This window comes from Rhinatrema bivittatum, chromosome 3, assembly GCF_901001135.1.
Source record: "Rhinatrema bivittatum chromosome 3, aRhiBiv1.1, whole genome shotgun sequence".
Classification (NCBI taxonomy): domain Eukaryota; kingdom Metazoa; phylum Chordata; class Amphibia; order Gymnophiona; family Rhinatrematidae; genus Rhinatrema; species Rhinatrema bivittatum.
In genome coordinates, this window is record NC_042617.1 from 254697314 (window position 1) to 254722965 (window position 25652).

Here is a 25652-nt window from a genome sequence, read left to right on the forward strand (position 1 = left end):
TGTTTGTCACAGGTCAGGAACAATGCTCCGGCAGCAGACATGGAGTCAGCTCTCTCGTTCCTCACGGATGCTGCATCAGACCTAGTCCGTACAACAGCCAAGGGGGTCTCATCCTCCGTAGCCGCCAGGAGGCAGCTCTGGATATGGAATTGGTCAGCCGATGCTCCTTCGAAGACACGCCTCACCAGAATGCCCTTTAGGGGTTCTTTCCTGTTTGGCAGCGACCTTGATAACTGGCCAGCACATGGGGCGCCTCTCCAGTACCTCGACTGCCGGAAGATCGGTTCAGAAGGAACCAGCGCGCCTTTCCAAGGCCCTCCAGAGGTAGAAGCTCCCAGCGCTTCACTCTCTATAGTAGTCGCTACCAGGCGCCTCGTCCTCAGGCCAGGAACCAGACCTTTCGGACCAAGCAGCGCAAGAGGGGAGCCGGCTCGGGTTCAGGTCCCGGCCGCGCCTCACAATGAGAATCAGCCGATCCATCCGGGGGACGGAGCCATAGGGGGCAGGTTAACCCTCTTCTACCCCAGATGGGTCGAGATTACGTCGGACCAGTGGGTCCTCGCCATCATCCGAGAGGGGTATTATCTGGACTTTCATCATCTCCCTCCGGACAAGTTTGTGGAATCTTCGTGTCCCATACACAAGAAGGCAGCATTGGAAGCTACCTTGGTGAGGCTCCTGTCCTTGAAAGCCATCATCCCCAGTACCCTGCCTGGGAAATGAATTCTGGTCACTATTCCATTTATTTCATGGTACCCAAAGAAAGAGGGCTCTTTCCGGCCCGTATTGGACCTCAAGTCAGTCAATTGATACTTAAGGGTCCCGATGGTTTTTCGCATGGAAACTCTGCGCTCAATCAAGACCACAGTACAGCCAGGAGAATTCCTCACGGCCTTAGACTTGTCAGAAGCCTACCTGCATATCCCGATCCATCCAGATCATCAGCAGCGCTACCTACGCTTCAAGGTTCTGGGACGCCACTTCCAATTCCGGGCTCTGCCCTTCGGGTTAGCCACGGCACCGCGGACCTTCACCAAGATGGTTGTAGTGGTAGCGGCGCTCAGACGGGAAGGAATCCTTGTCCATCCCTACCTAGACGACTGGCTGATCAGGGCGAAATCACGAGAGGAGAGCCATCGGGCAACCAACAGAGTGATCGCCCTTCTGGAAAGCCTGGGATGGGTAGTCAACCTCAACAAGAGTTGCCTACAGCCTTCCCAATCACTGGAATACCTGGGAGTCCAGTTCGACACCCAGGCAGACAGTCAGTCTCACCACCAAGAGAAGGTTAAAACTTCAGACGCGTCTCTGGTCCTTGATGGGAGCCAGCCGGCTCATAGCTTGGGATTATCTGCAGGTTCTTGGCCTCATGGCATCCACCCTGGAAGTGGTACCCTGGGCAAGGGCCCATATGAGACCTCTACAACGCTCCCTGCTCTCTCGCTGGAGCCCCCGCTTCCGGAATTATTCCGTGCATCTACCTCTGCCAGCCAGAGTGCGGACCCAGTTACGGTGGTGGTTGCAGTCCAACCACACGAGCAGGGGGTCGAAGATGTCCTCCCCCACGTGGATTCTGCTCACCACAGATGCCAGCCTGAGTGGATGGGGAGCACACTGCGAAGAACTCACCGCACAAGGGCGGTGGGACAGAGAAGAGTCAGGGTGGAACATCAACCGTCTAGAGGCACGGGCAGTCCGGTTAGCCTGCCTGCAATTTGCTCACAGACTGCAGAACCGGGCAGTCAGAGTGATGTCCGACAACGCCACCACGGTGGCATACATCAACCGTCAGGGCGGAACCAGAAGCCGACAGGTGTCCCTAGAGATAGCCCCGCTGATGGCTTGGGCAGAGGCGAATCTTCAGGACATCTCCGCCGTCCACATTGCCAGGAAGGACAACACCACGGCAGACTTCCTCAGCAGAGAAAGCCTAAATCCAGGGGAATGGCAGCTGTTGCCCACAGCCTTCCAGATGATTGTGGATCATTGGGGGATTCCGGACATGGACTTACTAGCGGACAGCTCCAATACCCAGATACTTCAGCCGCAAGCGAGATCCGTTCGCTCACGGGATCGACGCCCTGGTTCAGCCATGGCCTCCCGGGACCCTGCTATACACTTTTCCTCCGTGGCCTCTGCTGGGCGCCCTTATCCACAAGATTCAGAAGCACCGGGGCCTGGTTCTTCTAGTGGCACCAGACTGGCCAAGAAGACCCTGGTACGCAGACATGAGAAGACTACTGGCAGGGGAGCCCCTTCCCCTGCCTCCTCTCAGGGACCTACTTCATCAAGGTCCCATCCTCCACGAGGATCCGGCTCAATTCTCTCTTACGGTCTGGCCATTGAGAGGGCTAGACTAAAGAAGAGAGGTTACTCGGAGCCGGTGATAGATACACTCCTCCAAGCGCGCAGGTTTTCCACATCCCTTACTTATATTAGGATCTGGAGAGTATTTGAAGCCTGGTGCGACACGGCACCAATCCACATGCGACCACAATCCCTATTCTGGATTTCCTGCAGGATGGGCTTCAGAAGGGTCTCTCCCTAAGCTCCATCAAGGTTCAGGTGGCTGCGCTGTCTTGCTACGGTCCCAGGAGGGATGGCAAGATCATTGCCACGCACCCAGATGTTTCTCGCTTCCTGAAAGGAGTCAAGCACATTCGTCCGCCACTGAAGTGGCCAGTGCCCCTGTGGAACCTCAACCTAGTTTTGGATTTCCTCGCGGGATCCACCTTCAGACCCCTTCGGGGCCTGTCTCTCCGTTCTCTAACTTTGAAGATGGTGTTCTTGCTGGCGGTGTGTTCAGCACGCCGCATCTCAGAGCTACAAGCACTGTCCTGCCGTGATCCCTTTCTGCGAATCACTCCTGAGGCTATCCATCTTCGCATTGTTCCCTCTTTCTACTTAAAGTAGTCTCACAATTTCACCTCAACCAAACCATATCCTTGCCTACCACGGCGGGTTTGAAGAAATCAGAAGAAGGGCGTTTACTACGCCATCTCGACATCGGCAGATTGCTGCCCAGATATCTGGAAATGACAGAAGAAGTACGAAAGACGGACCATCTGTTCGTCCTGCACAGCGGGAAGAAACAAGGAGAAGCGGCCTCTTGGCCTACCATCGCCTGCTGGATTAAAGAAGTTATCAGAGCAGCTTACGTAGAGGCCGGGAAGTTACCGCCTCTACAAGTCAAGGCTCATTCTACCAGAGCCCAAGCAGCATCTTGGGCAGAATCCAGGATGCTGTCGCCTGCAGGAATATGTAAAGCGGTGACATGGTCCTCCCTCCATACCTTCTCCAGGTTCTACCGTCTGGATGTCCAGGCCAGGGAGGACACAGCATTTGCGAGGGCAGTCCTACGCGGTCCTCAAGCAGCCTCCCGCCCAGGCTGGGAGTAAAGCTTTTGTACATCCCATTTGTTCTGAGTCCATCTGGCTACACGCTAGGAAATGTTGAGATTACTTACCTGATAATCTCCTTTTCCTTAGTGTAGACAGATGGACTCAGCATCCCGCCCGGCTGCCGGTATACATGGGTTTCACCGATTCAAGGTAGGCCATGTCATTTTCTTACATAAGAGCGTCCCCTTTGCCAGGTGTCGACGCCTTCCGGTTGTGAATGCTGGTGGTCTCCAGCTCCTATCAATCGGTCAGGGGAATCCTGTTTCACTATTTCATTGATCGTCAGGACATATACATCCATAACAGCTTTTGCAAGGAAGATTACTGAGTTGCTACACTTCCTGTGGGGGTATATGTACCCGTGCTGACGTCAGATCCGTCTCCAACTGCTAGCACGAGCACACTATACCCATTTGTTCTGAGTCCATCTGTCTACACTAAGGAAAAGGAGATTATCAGGTAAGTAATCTCAACATTAATTCTCTCATACACTCCCTCTCTCTAACATACTCAGGCTCCCTCTTCCTCACAGATACTCTGTGTGTGTGGCACCTGTGAGAGCCTATATGTGACACACAGGCTCACACAGGCTCTCACAGATACACATGCTATTACATACATGGCCTCCTGTTTTTGGGCCGTGGTGGGATGAGCTTCCTTCTTTACCTGTTCCTCACCTGGGGATACCATGTATGAATCTAGGACAGGGATGGCCAATATGAGGGCATAACCCTTCTGAGTGATTTTTAGGAGCCACTTGTCTTTAATAAACTGGATCTACTCTTCATAAAATTTTGCTAGGTGCCCCCCCCCCCCCCCCCCCGGTGATCAGTTGCCCCTTACACCATCACTTGCTGCCTCTTGGCCTCCTGTCTCCTTGGAGGGCCTATCTCTAGCCCCTTTTTGGTTACTACGAAAGGGGCATTTTACCTGGGTTCTTCCCCCTTGCATATAGGGCCTCAGAGCTCTATATTGCTTGAATTCTCCTGATCTCCACCTAGGACCTCTAAATGCTCCTCTGTTACAGTCTTCCAGCAGCCTCTGGGTCTTAGATTCTTCTAAATTTTTTATTAGCTTCTCCAACACTTAACCAAATAGCAAGTGCCCTCTAAAGGGCAACTTGCCTAAGCAGGCTTTGACAAAGTATCTGCTGCCCAGTATCTCAACCATAGCGACCTTCTGGCCATAACCTGTCACCACCTGTTTGGTGGAGGACCTGACAGGCTGATACAGAGTATCTGCCAACAAGAATGCCCCTACCTCTATCTAGACTGTTTCGGAAGTGCTATCCTCCACTACTCCTGCTGTTTTTCACACCACCTCTGAATCCATCTTATCAGCACCCTGGCCATGTAACTGCTACAAATTCCCACTTGTAGGGAGAGGCTTGTCACTTCAAATGACCTTTTCAGTAAGGACTCAATCTTATATTCCTGTGCATCCTTAAGAGCTGAGCCCTCTTCCACCAAAATGGTTTTCTTAGTCTCTGCTTTCTACCTGGGCATCCACCTTTGAAAAATTGCTCCACTTCATCCTGCTGTAGTGAATACAAGCAGCACATAGCATGTTTGGATCTTAACCCTAGGTCAGGGGTGTCCCATTCTACCATCATATCCTTCACGTCCTGATGCAAGGGGACAGCCCTAGCCAGCTTCTTTATGCCTGTTAGTATGGGATCCCTCCTTCTCCTAGCGGTATTCTCTTCTTTACCCAAGTCCAGGGACTGCACCACTTGCTGAATTATTTATTTATTTATTTGCTTTTCTATACCGAAGTTCGTTAGAACTTCACATCGATTTACAATAAAATATGAAGCATAGCTCTGCTACAACGGCAGGGGAGAAAGACCGATACTTCATACACATCCAGCATAGCTCTCTGCTTCAACGGCAGGGGGAATGAAGAAAAGTGGATCTATATACAGACAACCAATAAGGACTGAATAACATAGTCTGGGTAAACAAATAAGCATGGGTGTAGCTTGCTTATTGTGGCGGTTACTACCCCTAACTAATTAAGCTAGATATTTCACTTAGATGCAGTTCCAACACTGCTCTCTACATTAATGATGGGGGTGGAAGAGAAATAGAACCAAAAGGTTAATAAGAGCCAAGAGAAACAGATAAGTATGAGAAAAAAAAAAGTGCGAACCTTGCTGGGCAGACTGGATGGGCCGTTTGGTCTTCTTCTGCCATCGTTTCTATGTAAGTTAAAAATCTTACATCAGAAATGTTTAGAAAGCAATTAAATTAACATATTCAATAAGAATAAAATGAAAATAAAGATAAGATTTTAAAAGTGAGATTGAACGTAAGGAGTTATAACTCTTCCTTTCTAAACAGCCATATAGCTGTATACTTTCCATCCCCTTCTTCCCTTCTCATGTCTCCCCCTGACTCTGGCAGATCACTTTAGTCTCCTGGGGAGAAGCCAGGGAGACCTTACATCCCCTGTAGGAATTCCAATTGGACCTTCTTTACATCTACCCTCCATTTGGAATTATCTGGAAGGTGGCCCCATTTGAAATCACTGCCCTTCTTCTCCTGCTATGCTTTCTGCATTATCAAAATAATGTTTGACATCTTCTGGCCATGGCAGGATGAGCTCCACCACGACTACGTAGGCCTTCATGATTGGGGTGAGAAGGAAGAGTGCACACGCAAACAGCACATGGCTGCGCTGGCGGCTTGCAGCTTCTCTCCTTCAGCTGCTGGCAGTTCCTCAGCCTCTCCTGCTGCCACCGGCTCGCTGCCTCCCACGGAAGTGCCGCCAAATGCATGGTATGCACACCCAGTTACGTTGGACCTGCGCCCATATCGAAATCTTTCCTGGTTACAGAAAGTATCTCCGATTTGTTGTGGGAAAACAGCACTTCCAGTACCAGGTGTTGCCGTTCAGGCTCACGTCAGCCCCCACGGGCCTTGACAAACTGCCTAGCTGTGGTGGTAGCGCACCTTCATAGGCTGGGAATACATGTTTTCACATATCTAGATGATTGGGTTGTCAAGAGCATATCCCAGGCAGGGGCCAACAGGTCTATGCACTTGACCATCCAGGTATTGGACTCACTAAGGTTCATTCTCAACTACCCAAAGTCCCATCTCAGTCCATCATGTCAAGTGGACTTCATAGGAGCCCTGCTAGACACGGCTCAGGCCAAGGCCTTTCTGCCTCGCCAGAGAGCTGACACATTGACGACCATCGCAGCAGAGATCCAACGGAGGTTAAATAGTGTCTCCCATCTATAGTTGCTGAGCTGCTTACGTGGTCCTCCTTACACACTTTTTCCAAAGGGTATTGTCTGGATGTGCAGGCCCGGGAGGACACCGTCTTTGCACATTCGGTGTTGACTGGACTGTGGGCAGCCTCCTACCCTAGTCGGGAGTAGTTTGGGTTCATCACACTGGTGCCGAGTCCATCTGTCTACTCGCTAAGAAAGGAGAAATTACTACTTACCTGATAATTTGGTTTTCCTTAGTATAGACAGATGGACTCAGCTTCCAGCCCTTGGCTGCCGCATGGTTGGTTTAATGATGGTCCTGTGGGGCTGTGTGTTCCAGGGGTTTACTGGTAAGTGTTCATCCAGTCCCTAGATTGGGGTGCATACATTCATTACCTGAGTTCTGTGTTTCCTGTTGGTTGAATACACTAATGGTTGACCATGTGGACATGGTTTAATGGGGAAGAGTCAACATGGCTTTTGTAGAGGGAAGGCTTGCCTTCCAAATTTACCAGAATTTTTTTGTGTAGTAAACATGTGGACAAGGATTAGCCAGTTGGATTTGTCAAAGTCCCTCATGAGAGATCTCAGAAGATTGGGACCTCATGAGATCAGAGGCAGTGTTCTATTGTGGATTGGTAGCTAGATAAGATAGAAAACAAGAGGGTATGACTAAATGGCTAGCTTTCCAAATAAAGGAAGGTCATTAGTGGAGTGCTCCAGGGTCTGTTTTGGGACCTATGCTATTTAGCATATCCATAAATATTCTAGATAAAGGAGTGACTAGTGAGGTGACCAGATTTGCAGATGAGAGAATTGTTTTGAGTCATTAAAATTTATTTATTTGTATTTATTTGTAAGTTGTTTTTTTTTTATATACCGAAGTATTGGTGTTGGCCTTCACTCCGTTTACATTTATAACAACAATATACAATGAAAACAGGGGGGGCAACTAAAACATTGATTAACATTAGCAACTTCAGGGTAACAATATTTTTTTTTATATTTTAAGTATCTTAATCTTCGGGATAACAAAAGAATAACACTTAATAATGGCACTTAATAATGGCAGCAGATTGTGAAAAACTGCAGAAATATCTTGTGAGGTTAGGAAACTGGGCTTCTAAATGGTAAATGCAATTTAATGTGGACAAATGCAAAGTAATGCACGTAGGAAAACAATCTCAAATAAGGTACACAATGAAGGGTTCTGTGTAAGGAGTCATCACCCAGGAAAAGGACCTCCTGAGTTCTTGTGGATAGTGCCTTGAAATTCTGTGTGCAGCAGCAGTCAAAAAGGCAAATTATTAGGAATTATTTGGAAAGGAATAGAGAACAAAACTGAGAATATCATAATGCCTTTGGTATAGATCCATTGTGCAACTGCACCTTGAGTATTGTATGCAGTTCTAATTACCCCAACTCAAAAAAGATATAATGGACATAGTAAAGATACACTGAAAGATGGCAAAATTGTTAAAGAGGATAGAATAGAAAAGCTCCATTATGGAAAAAGGCTAAATAGATTAGGGCTCTTTAGCTTGGAAAAGGGATGACTGAGAGGAAATATGATTGAAATTTATAAAATCATGAGTGGAGTGGAACAGGTAAATAGGGAATTATTTACCTTTTCAAACAACATTAGGACTAGGGGGCATATCATGAAACTAGCAACTGGCAGATTTAAAACAAGTATTTTTTCACTTGTTCTTCCTCTCTTCATTCGGTCTCAGTACTTCATCCGTGAAAAGGCACCTTAAGTCCCATCCCTGCACCAAGGAAAATCAATTTCTCTTCATCCTTTAGTATGAAGAGCTTGTAGTATACAAAACCTTGATTTGCAAAGCCTCTTGTGCCATGGGATCTCAATGACGTCCTACTACAATTGATGAAACCATATGAGCTAGTGGAGTCTGTCTCTTTGAGGTTTCTTATTCTGAAGGTGGCATTCTTTGTCACTATTATGTTGACTAGAAGAATCAGCAAATTACAGATTCCACACCTGCAGTTTTTTTCATAACAGGGTGGTGCTCTGCACCCATCCTATTCTTCTGCCTAAAATAATTTTTCATTTGAGTTCGTTATTGTTTTTGCCCAAGTTCTTTCCATGACCACATGCCCACAAAGGAAAGAATGTGCTCTATTTGCTGGACTGTATGAGGGCTTGGCCTGTTACCTGAGAAGAACCCAATCTCATCATCGGGCTTTTTAACTATTCCTATCCTCCTATACCAACAGACTAGTTGTGACAGTTTCCAAACATTACTTTATCCACCTGACTAGTGGACTGAATAGCATAGTATGCATTGGCCGGCTTTCAAATTAGCAAGGCTCATTAAGTGAGAGCCATGACTACTTCATTTGTACACCTAAGTGCCGTTTCCATTGAAAAGCTGCAACTCTATCATCTGTACACACCATACGCCCCACCACTGTCTGGACAATCTCTCAAGAAGTGACAGTAACTTTTGGACAAGAAGCTTTGCACAGCTTGTTCACCCAGTAATCCACTCTCTGGAATGAGGGGATTTGCATTGCTTGTTGCTCTGCTACATAACCCTTAGCTTGGGGGACTCCAAATGTCATAGCTAATTAAAACCTGCTTCTCAACAGAGAAAGCAAGTTTGCTTACCTTAAACAGGATTCTCTGTAGATAGCAGGATGAATTAGCCATCTTAACACTTGCCTGCCTCCCAGGAGTCAACTACCTAGCTAAAGCTAAGCTCTACAATTAACAGGTCTCCCACGTGTGCTTGGTAGTAATACTGAGCTTGAGAGATGGATCTGCTTGGTGCCATTGGATGATATCGCCCATGTGTCATGGCTAATTCATCCTGCTGTCTACAGAGAATCCTGTGTAATTAAGCACACTTGCTTTCCCCCAAGAATGGACAAAGAATGAGGGCAGTTTGGAATGCATTACTAGCCTTTAATGGGTAGAAAATGTCAATCAGAGCAGGGTTAGAACTCTCTGGTCCTGGAGTGCCACAAACAGGCCTGGATTTCAGGAAATCACAGAGACTAGTCTGGCAATTTTTGACTGTACATAATGTCATGGTTGAGACCATGAAAGTATTTTCAAGGGCAAAGCTTACTGTGTTCATCCTATCTGTGGTTGTAGATGAACCGGTTGAGCAAATATTCTTCAACCAGTCCAAATCCAGTCGTCGTTTGATAGTGTTGAAATTCAACAACATTACTAGATTCTTCAGGGAGTTCAGGGATTCATGTACTGTCATGAATGCTAGCTCACTTAAATGGAAATTTTTTAAGGTCAGTAAGATGAATGGAATTTTATTCTTTACTTTAACAGAATTCTAATTGCTCCTAATTAGCCAGAGTGACCTTTGTTCCTGGAACTTATAGAAATGTCTCTCAGAGCCCCTCAAACTTGGTAGAGGATATAATTTAGTAGAAGATCAGGTCTACACTGAAAAACAAAAATCTCTGCATTTAACAGCTTGGAAATTGAGAGAGAGGCTTAGTTATTTGGTCAGCATTAGGAAAGATATTTTGCTTTGTCATATGTCATCTATACAAATAAAGCTTACTATATTTCTCTCCCAAACATTTCTCTCCCAAAATATTTTTTTATTTATATTTATTTTTTTAAATATTTTTTTATTTTTTTTAAATATTACTATATTTCTATATATATTTTAATATATATATTCTATATATATATTTATATATATATTTCTATATACTATATTTTTATTTATTTTTTAAAATATTACTATATTTCCCTCCCAAAATATTTCTCTCCCAAACAGACATTCAGCTCAACTCCTTCGAACTCATCACCATCTCAGAGGTACAATCGGTGCTGAAGAAAATGAAACCATCATCACACCCTTTTGATCAAATCCCTTCCAAAATGCTATTATATCAAAAACCCTAGCCGACATCATAAATTGTTCCCTGTCCCAGGGTATCTATCCAGACAACCTTAAAACAACCTCAATCAAACCACTCCTAAAAAAAAACCAAACCTAAATGCCAGCGATCCTAACAATTTCCGCCCTATTTCCAACCTCCCATTTATAGCTAAAGTTATGGAAAAATTAGTGAACACTCAATTATCTAATTACCTAGAGGATCACAATATTCTGTCCCCAAACCAATTTGGTTTTCGCAAAGCTGCAAGCACAGAAACGCTACTTCTCTCCCTCACGGACTTCCTCCTCTCCGGCATCGATAAAGGTCTAGCGTTCTTATTAATCCTCCTTGACCTTTCGGCTGCCTTCGATACAGTCAACCACCACCTCCTGCTAAAACAGCTGGCAAATATAGGAGTGACAGGCTCAGCACTGAATTGGTTTAAAACTTTCCTGGAGAACAGAGGATACAAGGTAAAAATTCATAATAACGAATCCCACTACTTTCCATCCTCCCTAGGGGTTCCGCAGGGTTCCTCTCTTTCACCCACGCTTTTTAATGTCTACCTGCTCACACTCTGCCAACTGCTCACGAAACTAAACCTGAAACACTTCCTCTTTGCAGACGATGTTCAGATCGTGATCCCTGTAAAAGAATCCATTACGAAAACATTAGAATACTGGGATAGTTGCCTAATAAAGAAGGTTTCTTCAAGCTTCACATCCTGAAGAAACTCAGACCCCTCCTCCCTATCATGACTTCCGCACCGTCATCCAAGCCACCCTTTCCTCAAAGCTGGACTACTGTAATGCCCTCTTCCTTGGCCTACCCTCCTCCACCACCAAGCCCTTACAAATGCTCCAGAATGCCATCGCCAGGGTCATCACCAACTCAAGGAAAGCTGATCACATTACCCCAATACTCAAAGAACTCCACTGGCTCCCCATCGCATCCCGAATTCTCTTCAAAATTCTAACCATAGTGCACAAGTCCATCCACTCGCACAATTCCAATTGGTTGGATGAACCCTTTCATCCTATACGCACTGAACGACCCACTCGCACTGTCAACAAAGGCACCCTCTCCATTCCCCCTTTGAAAAAAGCCCACCTCTCCTCTACTAGGGACCGTGCACTATCCATTGCAGGCCCTAAACAATGGAACGCCCTCCCTACCACTCTCAGGCTAGAGCCATGTTACGCCAAGTTCAGAAAAAAACTTAAAACATGGCTCTTCCGACAAGCCTACCCTGATTAAGTACACCGACTTCTGCAAGTATCTCGCCTACGCCTTGTATATTCCTGTAAATAGTCCGTTGCAGTTTTTATTTATTGCTTAAATTCCTCCACCTCCTGCTCTTTGTATACTCCTCCTTGTTCGCCCTCCCTGTTCATTGTAATTTCTACCTTTAAAGTTACATTGTAAACCGGTATGATGTATGCATACTAATACCGGTATATAAAAGTTTTTAAATAAATAAATAATAGAAATCAAACACCTCCTCACCAGCCTAAACTTAATACTCAATGCTTCGAAAACGGAATACCTGCTTATATCCCCAGAAAACAATACATCCTCAAAGCCACCAGCCCTCCTTCAAACCTCCCACGTAAGAGACCTAGGAGCCATCTTAGACAACCGTCTCAACCTTAAATCATTCATCAACCAAACTACCAAAGATTGCTTTCATAAATTACATATCCTTAAAAGAATAAAGCCGCTCTTCCACACTCAGGACTTCAGAACAATTCTGCAAGCAATAATCTTCTCCAAGCTAGATTATTGTAACTCACTACTACTGGGCCTCCCGGCTTCGCATACCAAACCTCTACAAATGGTGCAGAATACAGCAGCCAGAATCCTTACAAACTCCAGGAGAATCGACCACATCTCCCCAATCCTCAGACCTTCACTGGTTACCGATTCACTACAGAATCATGTACAAATCCATCACTACCATCTACAAGGTCATCCATCAACATACACAGCTCAACTTACAAATTCCCTTCAAAAAACACATGTCCGCCAGACCCATCAGGGAATCTTACAAAGAATCGCTTCAGGTACCACATGCCAAAACTTACCAATACAAATCTCTGTGTCAGAGCGTTCTCAACAGCAGGCCCACCTTTATGGAACTCCATTCCAGCTGACCTGAGACAGGAACCCTGCCTACTAATGTTCAGGAAAAGGCTGAAAACTTGGCTTTTTAAAAAAGCCTTCCCAGGCCTCGATTGAGAACCTCACCCAACATCACAAACACTTTATCAAAAAATGGATTTAAATAAGAAACCACCAACTTCCCCGTCATCTCCATTACCGTGTTATTAATGTCATTTGCTATACAATTGTACTATATTGGAATCGATTTTGCTACCCTGTAAATATTATATTGGAATCGATTTTGCTACCCTGTAAATATTGTGCTGTTCAGTTCTCTCTCCCTTTTTTCTTTTCCAGATCCCAGTTATTTACTTCCCTGTTTTTATTGTAACTGTTTCACTCTCCTAACCATGCTCTTGTTACTGTGGTTTGAGTTCTCTCTACCTTACACACATTGTTAAATGTAAACCGGTTTGATGTGATTCCTGTCATGAAAGCCGGTATAGCAAAATAATACATAAATAAATAAATATTTGAGAAAAATTTGAACTTCATGTCAATATATTTCTACTAGGACAAGCAGGATGGTAGTCCTCACATGTGGGTAACATCATCAGATGGAGTCCGGCATGGAAAACTTCTGTCACAGTTTCTAGAACTTTGACTAAGCACACTGAGCATGCCCAGCATTCCACGCGGGATCCCTCTTCAGTCTCTTTTTCCACGGAGCGTTCATCTCGCAGATGTGGAGCTTACTTTACTTTTCGGAAAACTGTTTCGCGTTCTCTTCTCAGAGTCCCTCGATCCTTTCCCAGCCCTAGATTAGAGGCGTTGCAGTAAGTACCTCATTCTTTGCAGTCTATTACAAACGGCATCACCCAGTGGCCGCCAGACGTCGACCACTCTGTTGCTTTTTTTCATGGCATCATCTGGATTCAACCGCTGCCTCCAATGCCCCCCGAACTATGTCCATCACAGATCTCCTCGAGGTTTGTATATTGTGCCTGGGGGCATTGCACGACATGCGCTGCTGTTCTTTTTGTATTCAGATGACCCCCAAGGGTCACCGAGCGCATCTGGATAAGATGGACAAGTTGTTTGGGCCTGGAAAGTCTGATCCCTCGATGTCAGTATCGGGGGCATCGACACCTTGGGGCAAGGAGGACCCTGTAAGTACTGGTTCCATTCTGTCCTCTCCTTCGCTAGTTCCTTATCTTGCATTAGGTGCTGGGGATCGGCCTGTTTCTGTTTCTTCGCTCTCTAAGTCTGGATCGTCGCTGTCGTCCTCGGTGCTGGGGAAAGACCAGGCTGAGCATCGGGGAAAGTCAAGGAAGCTCCGAGGGAGACCAGGTTACGCCACCAACGCCTCCTCAAGCTATACTGTCATCGACAGCATTCAAGGAGAAGTTGGAGCGCAGAGTGTGGTTAGCAGTAGGATGAACCCTCAAGGCATCAAGGCGCTGGCCTCCTGGGAGCCACCACTGCCACTGGAGCCTCAACCATCCATGCTAGCACCATTACTGAAAGGATGGATCTGCTTCTCTGTGCACTACTGACACAACCTGTGCCGATGCCCCAGGAGCCCTTGCTGCTACGAAACACTGTGAACCCGCGATCGGAGACCATCCCATCACTGATTGCTCGGAAAAAGGAGTACCGTTGGGGCCGATGGTGGTTCTTCCATGGCTGATTCCGTGGCCACTGGGTCCATCTACCATCAATGCCCCTGGTGCCCGGCACCCCGGCTCAAGACCGCACTTTGGACTCCCCCCACTGGTGTTGCCAGGCAATCTGAGAGACAATGAGCAGCCTTCAGTCTCTTCCTCAGAGGACTCCGCAGACCTGCCTTCTGAACCCTGTCCTCCAGAGGAAACGTACCGCTCCCCTCCAGAGGGCTTGACATTCACAGGCTTTGTACGAGCCATGGCGGAGTCTGTGCTCTTCCAGCTTCTGACTGAGGAAGACTCCAGACACAAGATGCTGGAGATCCTTCAGATTGTGGACACTCCTAAGGAAATGGTTACAGTCCCAGTCCATAATATATTCAACGACTTGGTTTTCCATCTCTGGGAGCACCCAGTCTCGGTTCCTCTAGTAAACCGGAAGACCAATGCAGTGTATCTTGTGCAGCCAACTATGGAGTTTGAGCAATGCCACCTCCCGCACCAATCGGTGGTGGTGGAGGCCACATTCAAGAAAGTGAAGAGGTCCTGTACCCATGCATCAGCTCCTTCAGGCCATGAGCACACAAGGCCCTAGATGCCCTGGGCCTCAAGGTTTTCCGAGGCTCTATGTTGGCAGCCCGCATTGCCTACTACCAATTATATATGTATTCCAGAAACCTCTGGAAACAGGTCCAAAAATTGGTTGACCACCTCCCTTAAATCCAGGAGGACTTCCTGAAGGCTGTGCGGCAGGGATTGGAATGTGAAAAACATAGTTAGGTCTGTATAATGATGTCTTTGAGACAGCAGCAAGAGTAGCTGCAGCAAACATCTGTGCTCATCGAATGGCCTGGCTACGAGCTTTCCAATCTCTTACCAGAAGTACAAGACCGTTTTGCTGACTTACCTTGTACTGGGGAGAATCTCTTGGGAGACCAGATTAAGGAGGCAGTAGCACAGCTGAAAGATCATCATGAGACCCTGCAGCACCTTGGACCCACAGTCCTCGAGCAAAAAATTCTCAAGGCAAGGGCCTTGATGCCCATTCTACCGCCCGAGAAGATACTGCTCTCCGGCAAGTAGGGCACAATCTCAACAGGCTGGATAGAGTTCTCACCCTAGACAACAGCATGTCCCTAGAACTTAGCCAGTGCTTCAGCAGATTCCTGGTACTGATTTTTGACTGGCTACGAGGGAGTTTAAGCCAGTTACCATGCAGCTGGCTATGGACCCTCCGATCTGAGGTTGGCTGCAGTCCTCTGCAAGACCATTGGACAGCCATCACCTTGGATCAATGGGTCCTCTCCATTGTCCAGGTACAGATTAAATTTCCAGGAGGTCCCTCCAGACTCTCCCCCGTGTCCCTCTTGGGGGTCCTCAGCGGATCAGGAAATACTGCTCAAGGAGCTCTCTGCCCTCACAATGGCCAGGGCGGTCGAACCCGTCCTTCCCGGTCAGTGGGGAAGCAGCTTCTACTCCAGATATTTCCTCATACCAAAGAGAACAGGAGGCCTTCGTCTGATTTTGGACTTGAGGGCCTTGAACAAATTCCTTATTTGGGAGAAGTTCAAGATGGTCTCGCTGGGTGCCCTTATTCCTCTCCTGTGCAGGAGAGACTGGCTTTGCTCCCTTGATGCCCATATAGGGATTGCCCGCATCCACCGGCAGTACCTCCAGTTTGTGGTGGGTGGACACCATTTTCAGTATAGGGTCCTGCCATTCGGTCTGGCTTCTGCATCCCACGTTTTTACGAAGTGCCTTGCAGTGGTGGCAGCATATCTGAGTAGGCTAAAGTGCAGGTCTTTCTCTACCTGGACGACTGACTCATCAAGAGCGCCTCCAGGCAGGGAGCATTTTCAGTCCTTACACATCAGCATCGGGGTCTTGGAGGTATTGGGTTTTCTTTTCTTTTTTTTTTTTTAAATAATATTTTATTGATGTACGCAGCTTACAAAAATACAACAGGCATTAAACAAGCCAGTAATGAGCAATGTTACATCATGTTAGTGTTATCCCACCCTCCCCACCCTCTCCTCGCTGCACAACAGTCACCAAACTGGATGGTTAGCACAATGCTCACAAGGGTATCCGTATGAAGTATATAAATTGACTGTATTCCAAAGGTAATATGAGGTAATGTCATAATAAAGCATAGGTAACTCCTCCTGACTGCAAGAATGTGAGCCAGATTAACTACCTAATAAAATTATCTTTACAGTGGCTAAAATGAGTCCTGTCAATTTGTTAATCATGTAAATTCTGCCATGTTAGATACATTCCCCAGATATCCTGAAATTTTTTGTTGGAATTCAAACGGTCTGCTGTGAGTTTACTCATAGTACATATATAGTCTAATTTGTTCAGTATCTGGGACAAAGAAGGTGCTGTACTATCTCCCCAATGTTTAGCAATTACCATTCTTGTAGCCACGCATACCTGAATAATAAATATTTGGGTACATCGTGAGAGGTCAGGGAGATGCTGATTGAGAAGTGCAGCATCTAAACAAAGGCAGATTGGTATGTGGAGTATTTGAGAAACCAGTTTCTCAATCCCCTGCCCCACTGGCACAATACACGCCCCTGTCCACCACATAAGAATAAACATACCTTTGATCAGACATCCTCTCCAGCACTTATCACTATTCCCGGATTTAAATTTATGAAGTCTATCCGGGGAAAGATATCACCTGAACAGGAGTTTATAACTATTCTCCACCAATGCTGCAGAGATTGAGGTTTTTGCTATATTACCAAATATCTCCAACCAAACTCGTTCATCTGAAATGTCCGGCCAATCCCTTTCCCATGCCCGTATATGAGCGGGTTTAGTGTCTAACTTAGCGTTCAACAGTTGATAAATTTTGGAGGTGAGGCCCTTGACTAACTGTGGCTTAGAACAGTATCCCTCAAACAAAGAGCCTAGTGGCTTTGAAAGCCTCCTGAAAGTTAGTGCTGCCATAAAAGTGGCAGAGTTGCCGATAAGCTAGGAATTCTGTATTGGGAATGTGGCTATGAGTTCTCAGCTCCGTGAAGGGGAGAATATGACCATCCTTCCATATATAGATATTGGGTTTTCTAATCAATTACCCCAAGTCCCAGCTGACCATCTCCCCATACATGAGCTTCATCTGTGCTAGGTTCAACACTGCTCAGGCTCGTGCATTCTTACCCAGGGGTCAGGCACTCAGCTTAGCTTCTCTGGCAGGAGCGATCTCTCAGAGTTGCCAGATCTCTGTGCACAGCATGTTACACTTAAGAACATAAGAAAATGCCATACTGGGTCAGACCAAGGGTCCATCAAGCCCAGCATCCTGCTTCCAACAGTGGCCTATCCAGGCCACAAGAACCTGGCAAGTACCCAAAAACTAAGTCTATTCCATGTTACCATTGCTAATGGCAGTGACTATTCTCTAGGTGAACTTAATAGCAGGTAATGGACTTCTCCTCCAAGAATTTATCCAATCCTTTTTTAAACACAGCTATACTAACTGCACTAACCACATCCTCTGGCAACAAATTCCAGAGTTTAATTGTGCGTTGAGTAAAAAAGAACTTTCTCCGATTAGTTTTAAATGTGCCCCATGCTAACTTCATGGAGTGCCCCCTAGTCTTTCTACTATCCGAAAGAGTAAATAACAGATTCACAACTACCCGTTCTAGACCTCTCATGATTTTAAACACCTCTATCATATACCCCCTCAGTCGTCTCTTCTCCAAGCTGAAAAGTCCTAACCTCTTTAGTCTTTCCTCATAGGGGAGTTGTTCCATTCCCCTTATCATTTTGGTAGCCCTTCTCTGTACCTTCTCCATCGCAATTATATCTTTTTTGAGATGCAGCGACCAGAATTGTACACAGTATTCAAGGTGCGGTCTCACCATGGAGCGATACAGAGGCATTATGACATTTTCCGTTTTATTCACCATTCCCTTTCTAATAATTCCCAACATTCTGTTTGCTTTTTTGACTGCCGCAGCACACTGAACCGACAATTTCAATGTGTTATCCACTATGACACCTAGATCTTTCTTGGGTTGTAGCACCTAATATGGAACCCAACATTGTGTAATTATAGCATGGGTTATTTTTCCCTATATGCATCACCTTGCACTTATCCACATTAAATTTCATCTGCCATTTGGATGCCCAATTTTCCAGTCTCACAAGGTCTTCCTGCAATTTATCACAATCTGCTTGTGATTTAACTACTCTGAACAATTTTGTGTCCGTGTCATGCACTTTGCTTGCCTGCACATGAGCAGGGCGCAGTGGACCCCTGCGGTCCCCATGGCACCAGGCCACTGAAGACCTTCGGGCGTGCATCAGAGTCACTCCTCCACTTCGGGACTCCCTATCGTGGTGGGTGGATCTTCCCAACTTAAAGTTGGGGGTTCAGTTTTAGGCTTCCCCCACTCAAGTTGTACTCACTACGGATGCCTCCCACCTGGTCTGGGGGGGCCCATGTTGGGGATCTTTGCACCCAGGGTCACTGGTCAGCTCAGGAGAAACTGTGCCAGATCAACTTCCTGGAGCTACGGGTGATTCAGTACACCCTTAGGGTGTTTCGAGATCAACTGGCCGGCAAGGTTGTGCTCATCCAGACCGACAGTCAGGTAGGGATGTGATACCTAAACAAGCAGGGAGGCATGGGATCGTTCCTTCTTTGTCAGGAGGCTGTCCAGATCTGGTCGTGGGCTCTGTCCCAGGACATCCTTCTCTGAGCCAGGTACCTGCTGGGACAGGCATATTTGCTGGCAGATGAGCTAAGTCGTTCCTTCCAACTGCACAAGTCCCTGAAGCAGGAGATAACTAACCGGATTTTCCATCTTTGGGGAATACCGGACATGGACCTGTTTGCTTCCCCCTGCAACAAGAAAGGTCAGTTCTGTTCCCTAACCTTGGGGGGGGGGGGGGTGGCAGCAGGATGGCATCAGATGCCTTTGCCCAACACTGGGGCAGGGGCCTCTTGTATGCCTATCCTCTGCTTCCCTTGGTGTCAAAGACTCTCCTAAAGCTCCAGCAGGACCTGGGGACCATGATTCCATCACAACTTATTGGTCTCTGCAGGTCTGGTTTCCACTCCTGCAAGATCTCTCACTACAGGAGCCGATCCATTTGGGGATGTCCTCGGACCTCATAACACAGGATCAAGGAAGACTGCGCCATCCCAACCTCTGGGCCTTAACCCTCATGGGTTGGATGTTGAAAGGGTGACCTGCAGCCCCTGAATCTCTCGGAGGGCGTGTCCCTGGTCCTGCTAGAGTCCAGGAAGCCTTCCACTAGGAAGTCTTATGGCCTAAAGTGGAGGAAATTCTCAGTTTTGAGTGACGGGTTGAACCTATTCTTGTGTTCCACCTCTAAACTGTTGGATTACCTGCTGCACCTCTCAGAGGCTGGCTTGAAGACCACCTCTGTGAGAGTACATCTGGGTGCAATTGGGACCTACCACCAGGGAGTGGATGGTTTACCCATTTCGGTACAGCCCATTGTGGGCTGTTTCATGCGGGGTCTTCTCCAGCTGAAGCCTCCCCTTAGCCCCTCTGCAGTTTCCTGGGACCTCATCATGGTGTTGGCCCATCTTATTAATTCTCCCCTTGAACATCTGCACTCATGTGTGACCTGAAGTACCTGATCTGGAAGGTCAATTTCCTGATAGTGGTCACCTTGGCATGCAGAGTCAGTGAACTTCATGCTCTGGTGGCCTATCCATCCTACATATGAAGTTTTTTTCACGACCGGGTTGTCCTATGCACACATCCTCCTACCGAAGCTGGTGACTGATTTCCACCTTAAATGACTCAATCGTCCTGCCAACCTTCTTTCTTAAGCCTCATTCACACCAAGGTGAACGGACTCTGCACAGCCTGGATTGCAAAAGGGCCTTAGCCTTCTACCTGCAGCGAGCAGCAGGCCACAGACAATCCAATCAACTCTTCATTTCTTTCGACAAAAATAGATTGGGAGCTGCTGTATTCAAGCAAACCTTGTCCAACTGCCTAGCAGACTGCATATCTTTCTGCTACATGCAGGCAGGTCTACAGCTGGGAGGCCATTTCAAGGCGCATTCCATTCGAGCCTTGGCAGCCTCAGTGGCCCACTTATGAGCGGTCCCTAGGGATGAGATGTGCAAAGCTGCGACAGAGTTCCCTTCACACTACTGCTTGAACAGGGAAGGTCGACATGACAGCCTTTTCGGTCAGTCGGTCCTGAGAAACCTTTTCAGTAATTAAACCCAACTCTTCCTGCCTCAGGCCCCTTGTTTGTTTCAGGCTGACTCCCACTGTTGCCACCAGCACTAGTTTGTGCCCATTCACACCTAGTTAAGTGCTGTGTGTCCCATGTGTACAAGGGAGCAGCCTGTAGCTAGGTATTCACCCACATGTGAGGACTACCATTGTGCTTGTCCTAGGAGAAAGCAGAATCGCTCACTTGTAACAGGTGTTCTCCTTGGACAGCAGGATGTTAGTCCTCAGGAAAACTGCCTGCCACCCTGCGGAGATGGATTTCTCCTATGTTTATTTTATTTTTGTTAGTAATTCTATATTACAAGACTGAAGAGAAACCCTGTGTGGATACGTGGATAGTGGCATGCTGGGCATGCTCAGTGTCGAGTCAAAGTTCTAGAAACTTTGACAGAAGTTTTCCATGCCAAGCTCCATCTGATGATGTCACCCACGTGTGAGGACTAACATCCTGCTGTCCTAGGAGAACACATGCTACAGATAAGCAACTCTGCTTTCAGAACCCAAAGTATCGTTGAAGGTTATATTGGAATATGTGGATAATGGATTAGGTATAGGATAGCAAGTACTCTTGAGAATTTCTGAAAGTAAAATTCTCAATTCTTTTGTGAACATTTAGGTCTTCAAAGGCAGTAACATTGAGTAGATCAAACGTTTGCCTTCTGTGACCCAGTTAGCTTGAACTTACCATTAAACGTTTTGTTGAATCCTCCTTTTGTACTTTAATTTTAAGCATCATATTTTAAGAAGTAATAGATTTTTATTAGCTATCTCCTGAGTTAGAAGGGTTAACAAGCTTTAAACATTTTCTTAAATATATTTTTAGCATTTCTTCTCAAGTAAGGTTGAGGATTCTTTCCAGTTTTGTTCTGAAGATAAATTCAGTTTTTCATTTGAAGCAGCTGCTTACTTTGAATCTCATCCAAAATTATCTTTGGAAAAGCATTTTCTTTCTCTCTAGTGCAGGTGTGATAAAACCACACACAAGGGTTATATGACTGTTTTGTTAGCACAGTGGAATTTTCCAGAGCTTTCTGAAAGAATTGGTGCATCTTTTGTTGGAATATGACAGATGATATTGTGGATATCTTGAAATTCTTATCATATTTATGATTTGTGAACTGAACATAGAATGCAGTGTTCAGAATGATTTGAATGTTTTTCAAATTGTAGCCTTATTAAAGTAATCTTGTTTACAGTTTTAAACAGAATTTTAAGAGTATTTTTTCATTTTAAGGCCTACATCAAAATCTATCAAGGGGAGGAGCTACCACATCCAAAGTCAATGCTTCAGGTATTTCTTCTGTGCAACAGTTTTTTGGGGGTTTTTTGCCAATATTCCTGAAACCTTAGTTTAATTTCATTTTTTCAAACTATTTGGTTGATGTGAAGGTTTAGTAGAATTGAATTCCATTTACTTATAAAATTGTGACTAAGTATGTTTAATGCATTTGATGGTATTTTTGTTCCCTTTTGTCCATCTAGCTGCTATTTTTAACCTGCTAGTTGAAATCCAAAAATCAGGAGCCAACTTGGTGGCACAGTGTTATGTGCTGCCACATGGAGGGTCCCTAGTTTGATACTCATATCAGATCTTCCTCGACCTGGTCATGGTAGTCCTTAAGGGCAATACTTAGTAACTGCTATTTAGAGTCCATTATATGGGGTTCAGAAAGAGCCTTGATGCTGTGACTCCCAGCGTAAGAATCATTGCTGCAATCACCAAATTTGGAACATTGAAAGGGAGGTTCTATTTAAAATAGAGGAAAATTTCCAAGGCAGTTAGAAATGAAGGCTCATGGCATCAGAATCCCAGCACTGCTTCTGATTGAACTAGAAGCAAAATGAGAAAGGAGGAACATTCAGGCTAAAAAGAAAACAAAAAGAATAAAAATCCTGCAATTTCTGTGTTTTTAAAACTTTCATGAAAGCATGAAATTTTAAAGATGTTAACTGTCATGTGTATATATAATTATTTTTAGGCAACAGCTGAAGCCAACAATCTTGCTGCAGTAGCAGGATCAAAAGACACTTACAGCAAGAGCATGGAGCAGGTAAGTGCAAAACTGTATAACTTGGTGCTCTGTCATAGTGATTGCTTAGCTACAAGTAGTCATCAAAAATCAGTCTACTGTTTTTTTCTGTTAAGATTAAAATGTGGGTGTGTGTTTTTGCTATATGCCATTTAAAACATTGTGACAGACAAACATTCCTAAGGGTCATAGAGATTGAATGTAGCTTAAGTATTTTGTGTGGAGTGACACTCCAAAGTATTTTCTTGCTTGTAAAGGAAGATGATTAGCCACCTGAGTGTTTTGTTTGTTTTTTTTTTTTTTTAATTGCCAAGTGGGGGGCGGAGCAGCCAAGGAAATGGCTGCTTAGTCTCAGCTCCCATGTCTCGGTCGTTTTTTCATTAAGAAATGTAATAATGAATTGTAAAATAGTTCCTTTTACTAGAAACAGTTACAGAAATGATTCAGAACTATAGAATCTTTGAAGAATATAGAGCAGATAAGTAGAAATTTAATTTTTGAAGTTCTGTCAAACTGAGGAAAGCTACAGGAAGAGTAAACAGGAAAGCAAAGGAAAACTGTTTAAAGTCATCGAGGTATATATGTAGTACCTTTATATTTAATGGCTAGAGATGATTGTAAATAGATATATTACCTAAACTACAAAAGCTTGGTCTTTTTTTTTTTTTTTTTTTTTTCTTTGTCATGGACATTTTTTATCTTTTTTGTTTGAGACTGTGCCATTTTCTGAAGGACAAGACTGCTATGTATGGTGCAAGGGATTTTTTTGGAAGACTGTGTGACTGATTTGTGTTTCCAAAGGTGTACTTAAAAGTGGGGTCTTTTCTTTGGGGTTTTTTTTTTTACTTTTTATCTATTAAGGAGTTGTCTGAGTCTCATATTGAAAGGTTTTCTTTTTTTCTTGGAAAATGGGACTTGTCTGTTACCTCAGAGCAGGTGCATGTAAATGTGGCGGGGAAAATGCAGCTGTGAGGAAATGAAAAACTGTGAAAAGAAAGTTATCTTGCTCAGCTACAGTCTGAATGCTTTTCACTGATTTTTTTGGAATTTTTTGAACATAGTTTGCTTTATTTCATCTTATATGAAAAAGAAATGTTTATATAAAGGGGTAGGTTTTAAAACATGAATGCGCGATTTTATAACATGGGTTTTACGCACGTAAGTGATTAAAAATCCAGCCCAAAGTTTTTGTATTATGTCATAATTTTAAAATTGTGCCTGTGGAAACGAATTACAGTGAAAATATAACCAGAGGCAGAGAAACAGCAGGACTGGTGTCAGCTGATGCTATCAAAATTATACAGTCCTGCTAAAAACCTGGATGTATGTGTTACTGAGTGTGATCTAGTGACCAGAAGAAACCTGTATGTGCCTTTACACTAATAAGGCATTAAAAATTATAAATAATAAAAAGGAAAAATAGTCGAGCATGGCTGAGGCTCTTGTGGTTCAAGAAACCAGCACTCTTCCGCATGATGCAGATGTTCCAGTGACCAAAGCTTGACATTATTGCTCTTATGTCAGAAGTGAAGCTACAAAGGTCGGATATTGCTAAAGTAATATCAGATTTCAATGGTGAGATAAAATCTTTAAAAACATATGACAGAGTGAGATTTGTATAGGTGAACAAATAGACTCAATGGCTTGCTTTTACAGAAAGATGAATACTTTGGAAAAAATGACTGCTGATTTAAGAGAAGCAAGATGATTTGGAAAACAGGCAACATCACTCAAATATTCACATTTTGGGGGTACCTGAATCTAAAGAGCAGGAGGACATATTTAACTTTGTTAAATATATTACATAATGGGTAATAAAGGAACTCGTGCTTAAATTGCAAAGCGCCCACAGAACATACAGAAAAGAAGGAACTGGTGGCAGGACATCAAGAGTGATTATTGCATGCTTTCATGCCTTTCATGATAAACAAAAGCTCATGAACAAAATAAGAGGCAAAGACTTTGTTAATTTTAAAGGTTATTAAATTAGAATATTTTTATATTTATCTCAATACACACTCGAGATGTAGTTTTAAACCCTTAATGGTTTTAAGAGAAAGATATTAGATATAGATGGGGGATGCCTCTTTTCCCTTCATTTTCAATTTGAAGGGAAAAATATTCTTGCACTGCTGTTGAAGGAATAGAATTTATCCCAGGACAAGCAGGATGCTAGTCCTCACATATGGGTGACGTCGGCAACGGAGCCCTAGTGCGGGAAAACTTTGTCAAAGTTTCTAGAAACTTTTGACTGGCCCAGTGAGGCCACTGAGCATGCCCAGCATGCCATGATATTCTCTGCCACAGGTGTCTCTCTTCAGTCTTCGTTTTTCTGCACTGCTGTAGCATCGCGGGACAGGAGCCGTTGAGATTCTCTCAACATTCATTTTTTGGCTTATAAGTCAAACAATTGATATTCTCTCTCTCAAAATCTCTCGGGTTCTTTTTTCTTACCGGCTGCTAAGTACCCCAGTCTAATTTTTTACTTTTTTAGTAAAAAAAAAAAAAAAATTTTCTCATCTCATTCGTTCTTCGGCTGTCGATCGAAAAAAAGAAGAAAAATGGCAACAGGTTTTAAAAGATGTCTGTCACCGACCCACACACTGAATGTGTATTATGTCTCTGTGACAAACATGAGGTAAATAACTGTTCACAATGCGCGGAGATGACGCCGAAGGGCCGGAAGGCCAGGCTAGAAAAGATGGAACATCTGTTCAGCCTGCAACTTATACCATCCCCCTCACAGTCATCGAAGTAGTCTCCGGCTGGAGCGACTAAGCGGTTAATTCTTAAAACACCTCGCCCGGGACCATCGGGTGGGATCATTAGTCTCCTTCATCGTCTTCGACGTCGACGAAATCCACCGATCAAATTAAGTCCAAACACAGACATCGAAGCCCTTCGATGTCAGACTCTGCTTCCCAGGACGGATCGATGGCGAAGCGGCCTAAGCATCAGAAAACCCCGGAGCTTTCAACGCCTCGGCCTACTCCGATACAGGTACCCATTCCAGATCCTCCACAGGGCACTGCGCAGGATCTCATGTCTCAGCCTCCACCACCGCCCACAACCGCTCCGACTCCATTGGTTGTGTGGCCGGAATTGTCCGA

At 45.0% G+C, this 25652-nt stretch overlaps 1 protein-coding gene across 1 annotated transcript in view; it reads left to right on the top strand.

Moving 5' to 3' along the window:
• The window catches only part of ATL2 (atlastin GTPase 2), a 476945-nt gene that overhangs the window by 397761 nt on the left and 53532 nt on the right, over positions 1 to 25652 (top strand). Inside the window, 2 exon segments of the mRNA XM_029594487.1 lie at positions 21747 to 21803; positions 22492 to 22563. Of these exon segments, the coding sequence (XP_029450347.1) occupies positions 21747 to 21803; positions 22492 to 22563 (129 nt within the window).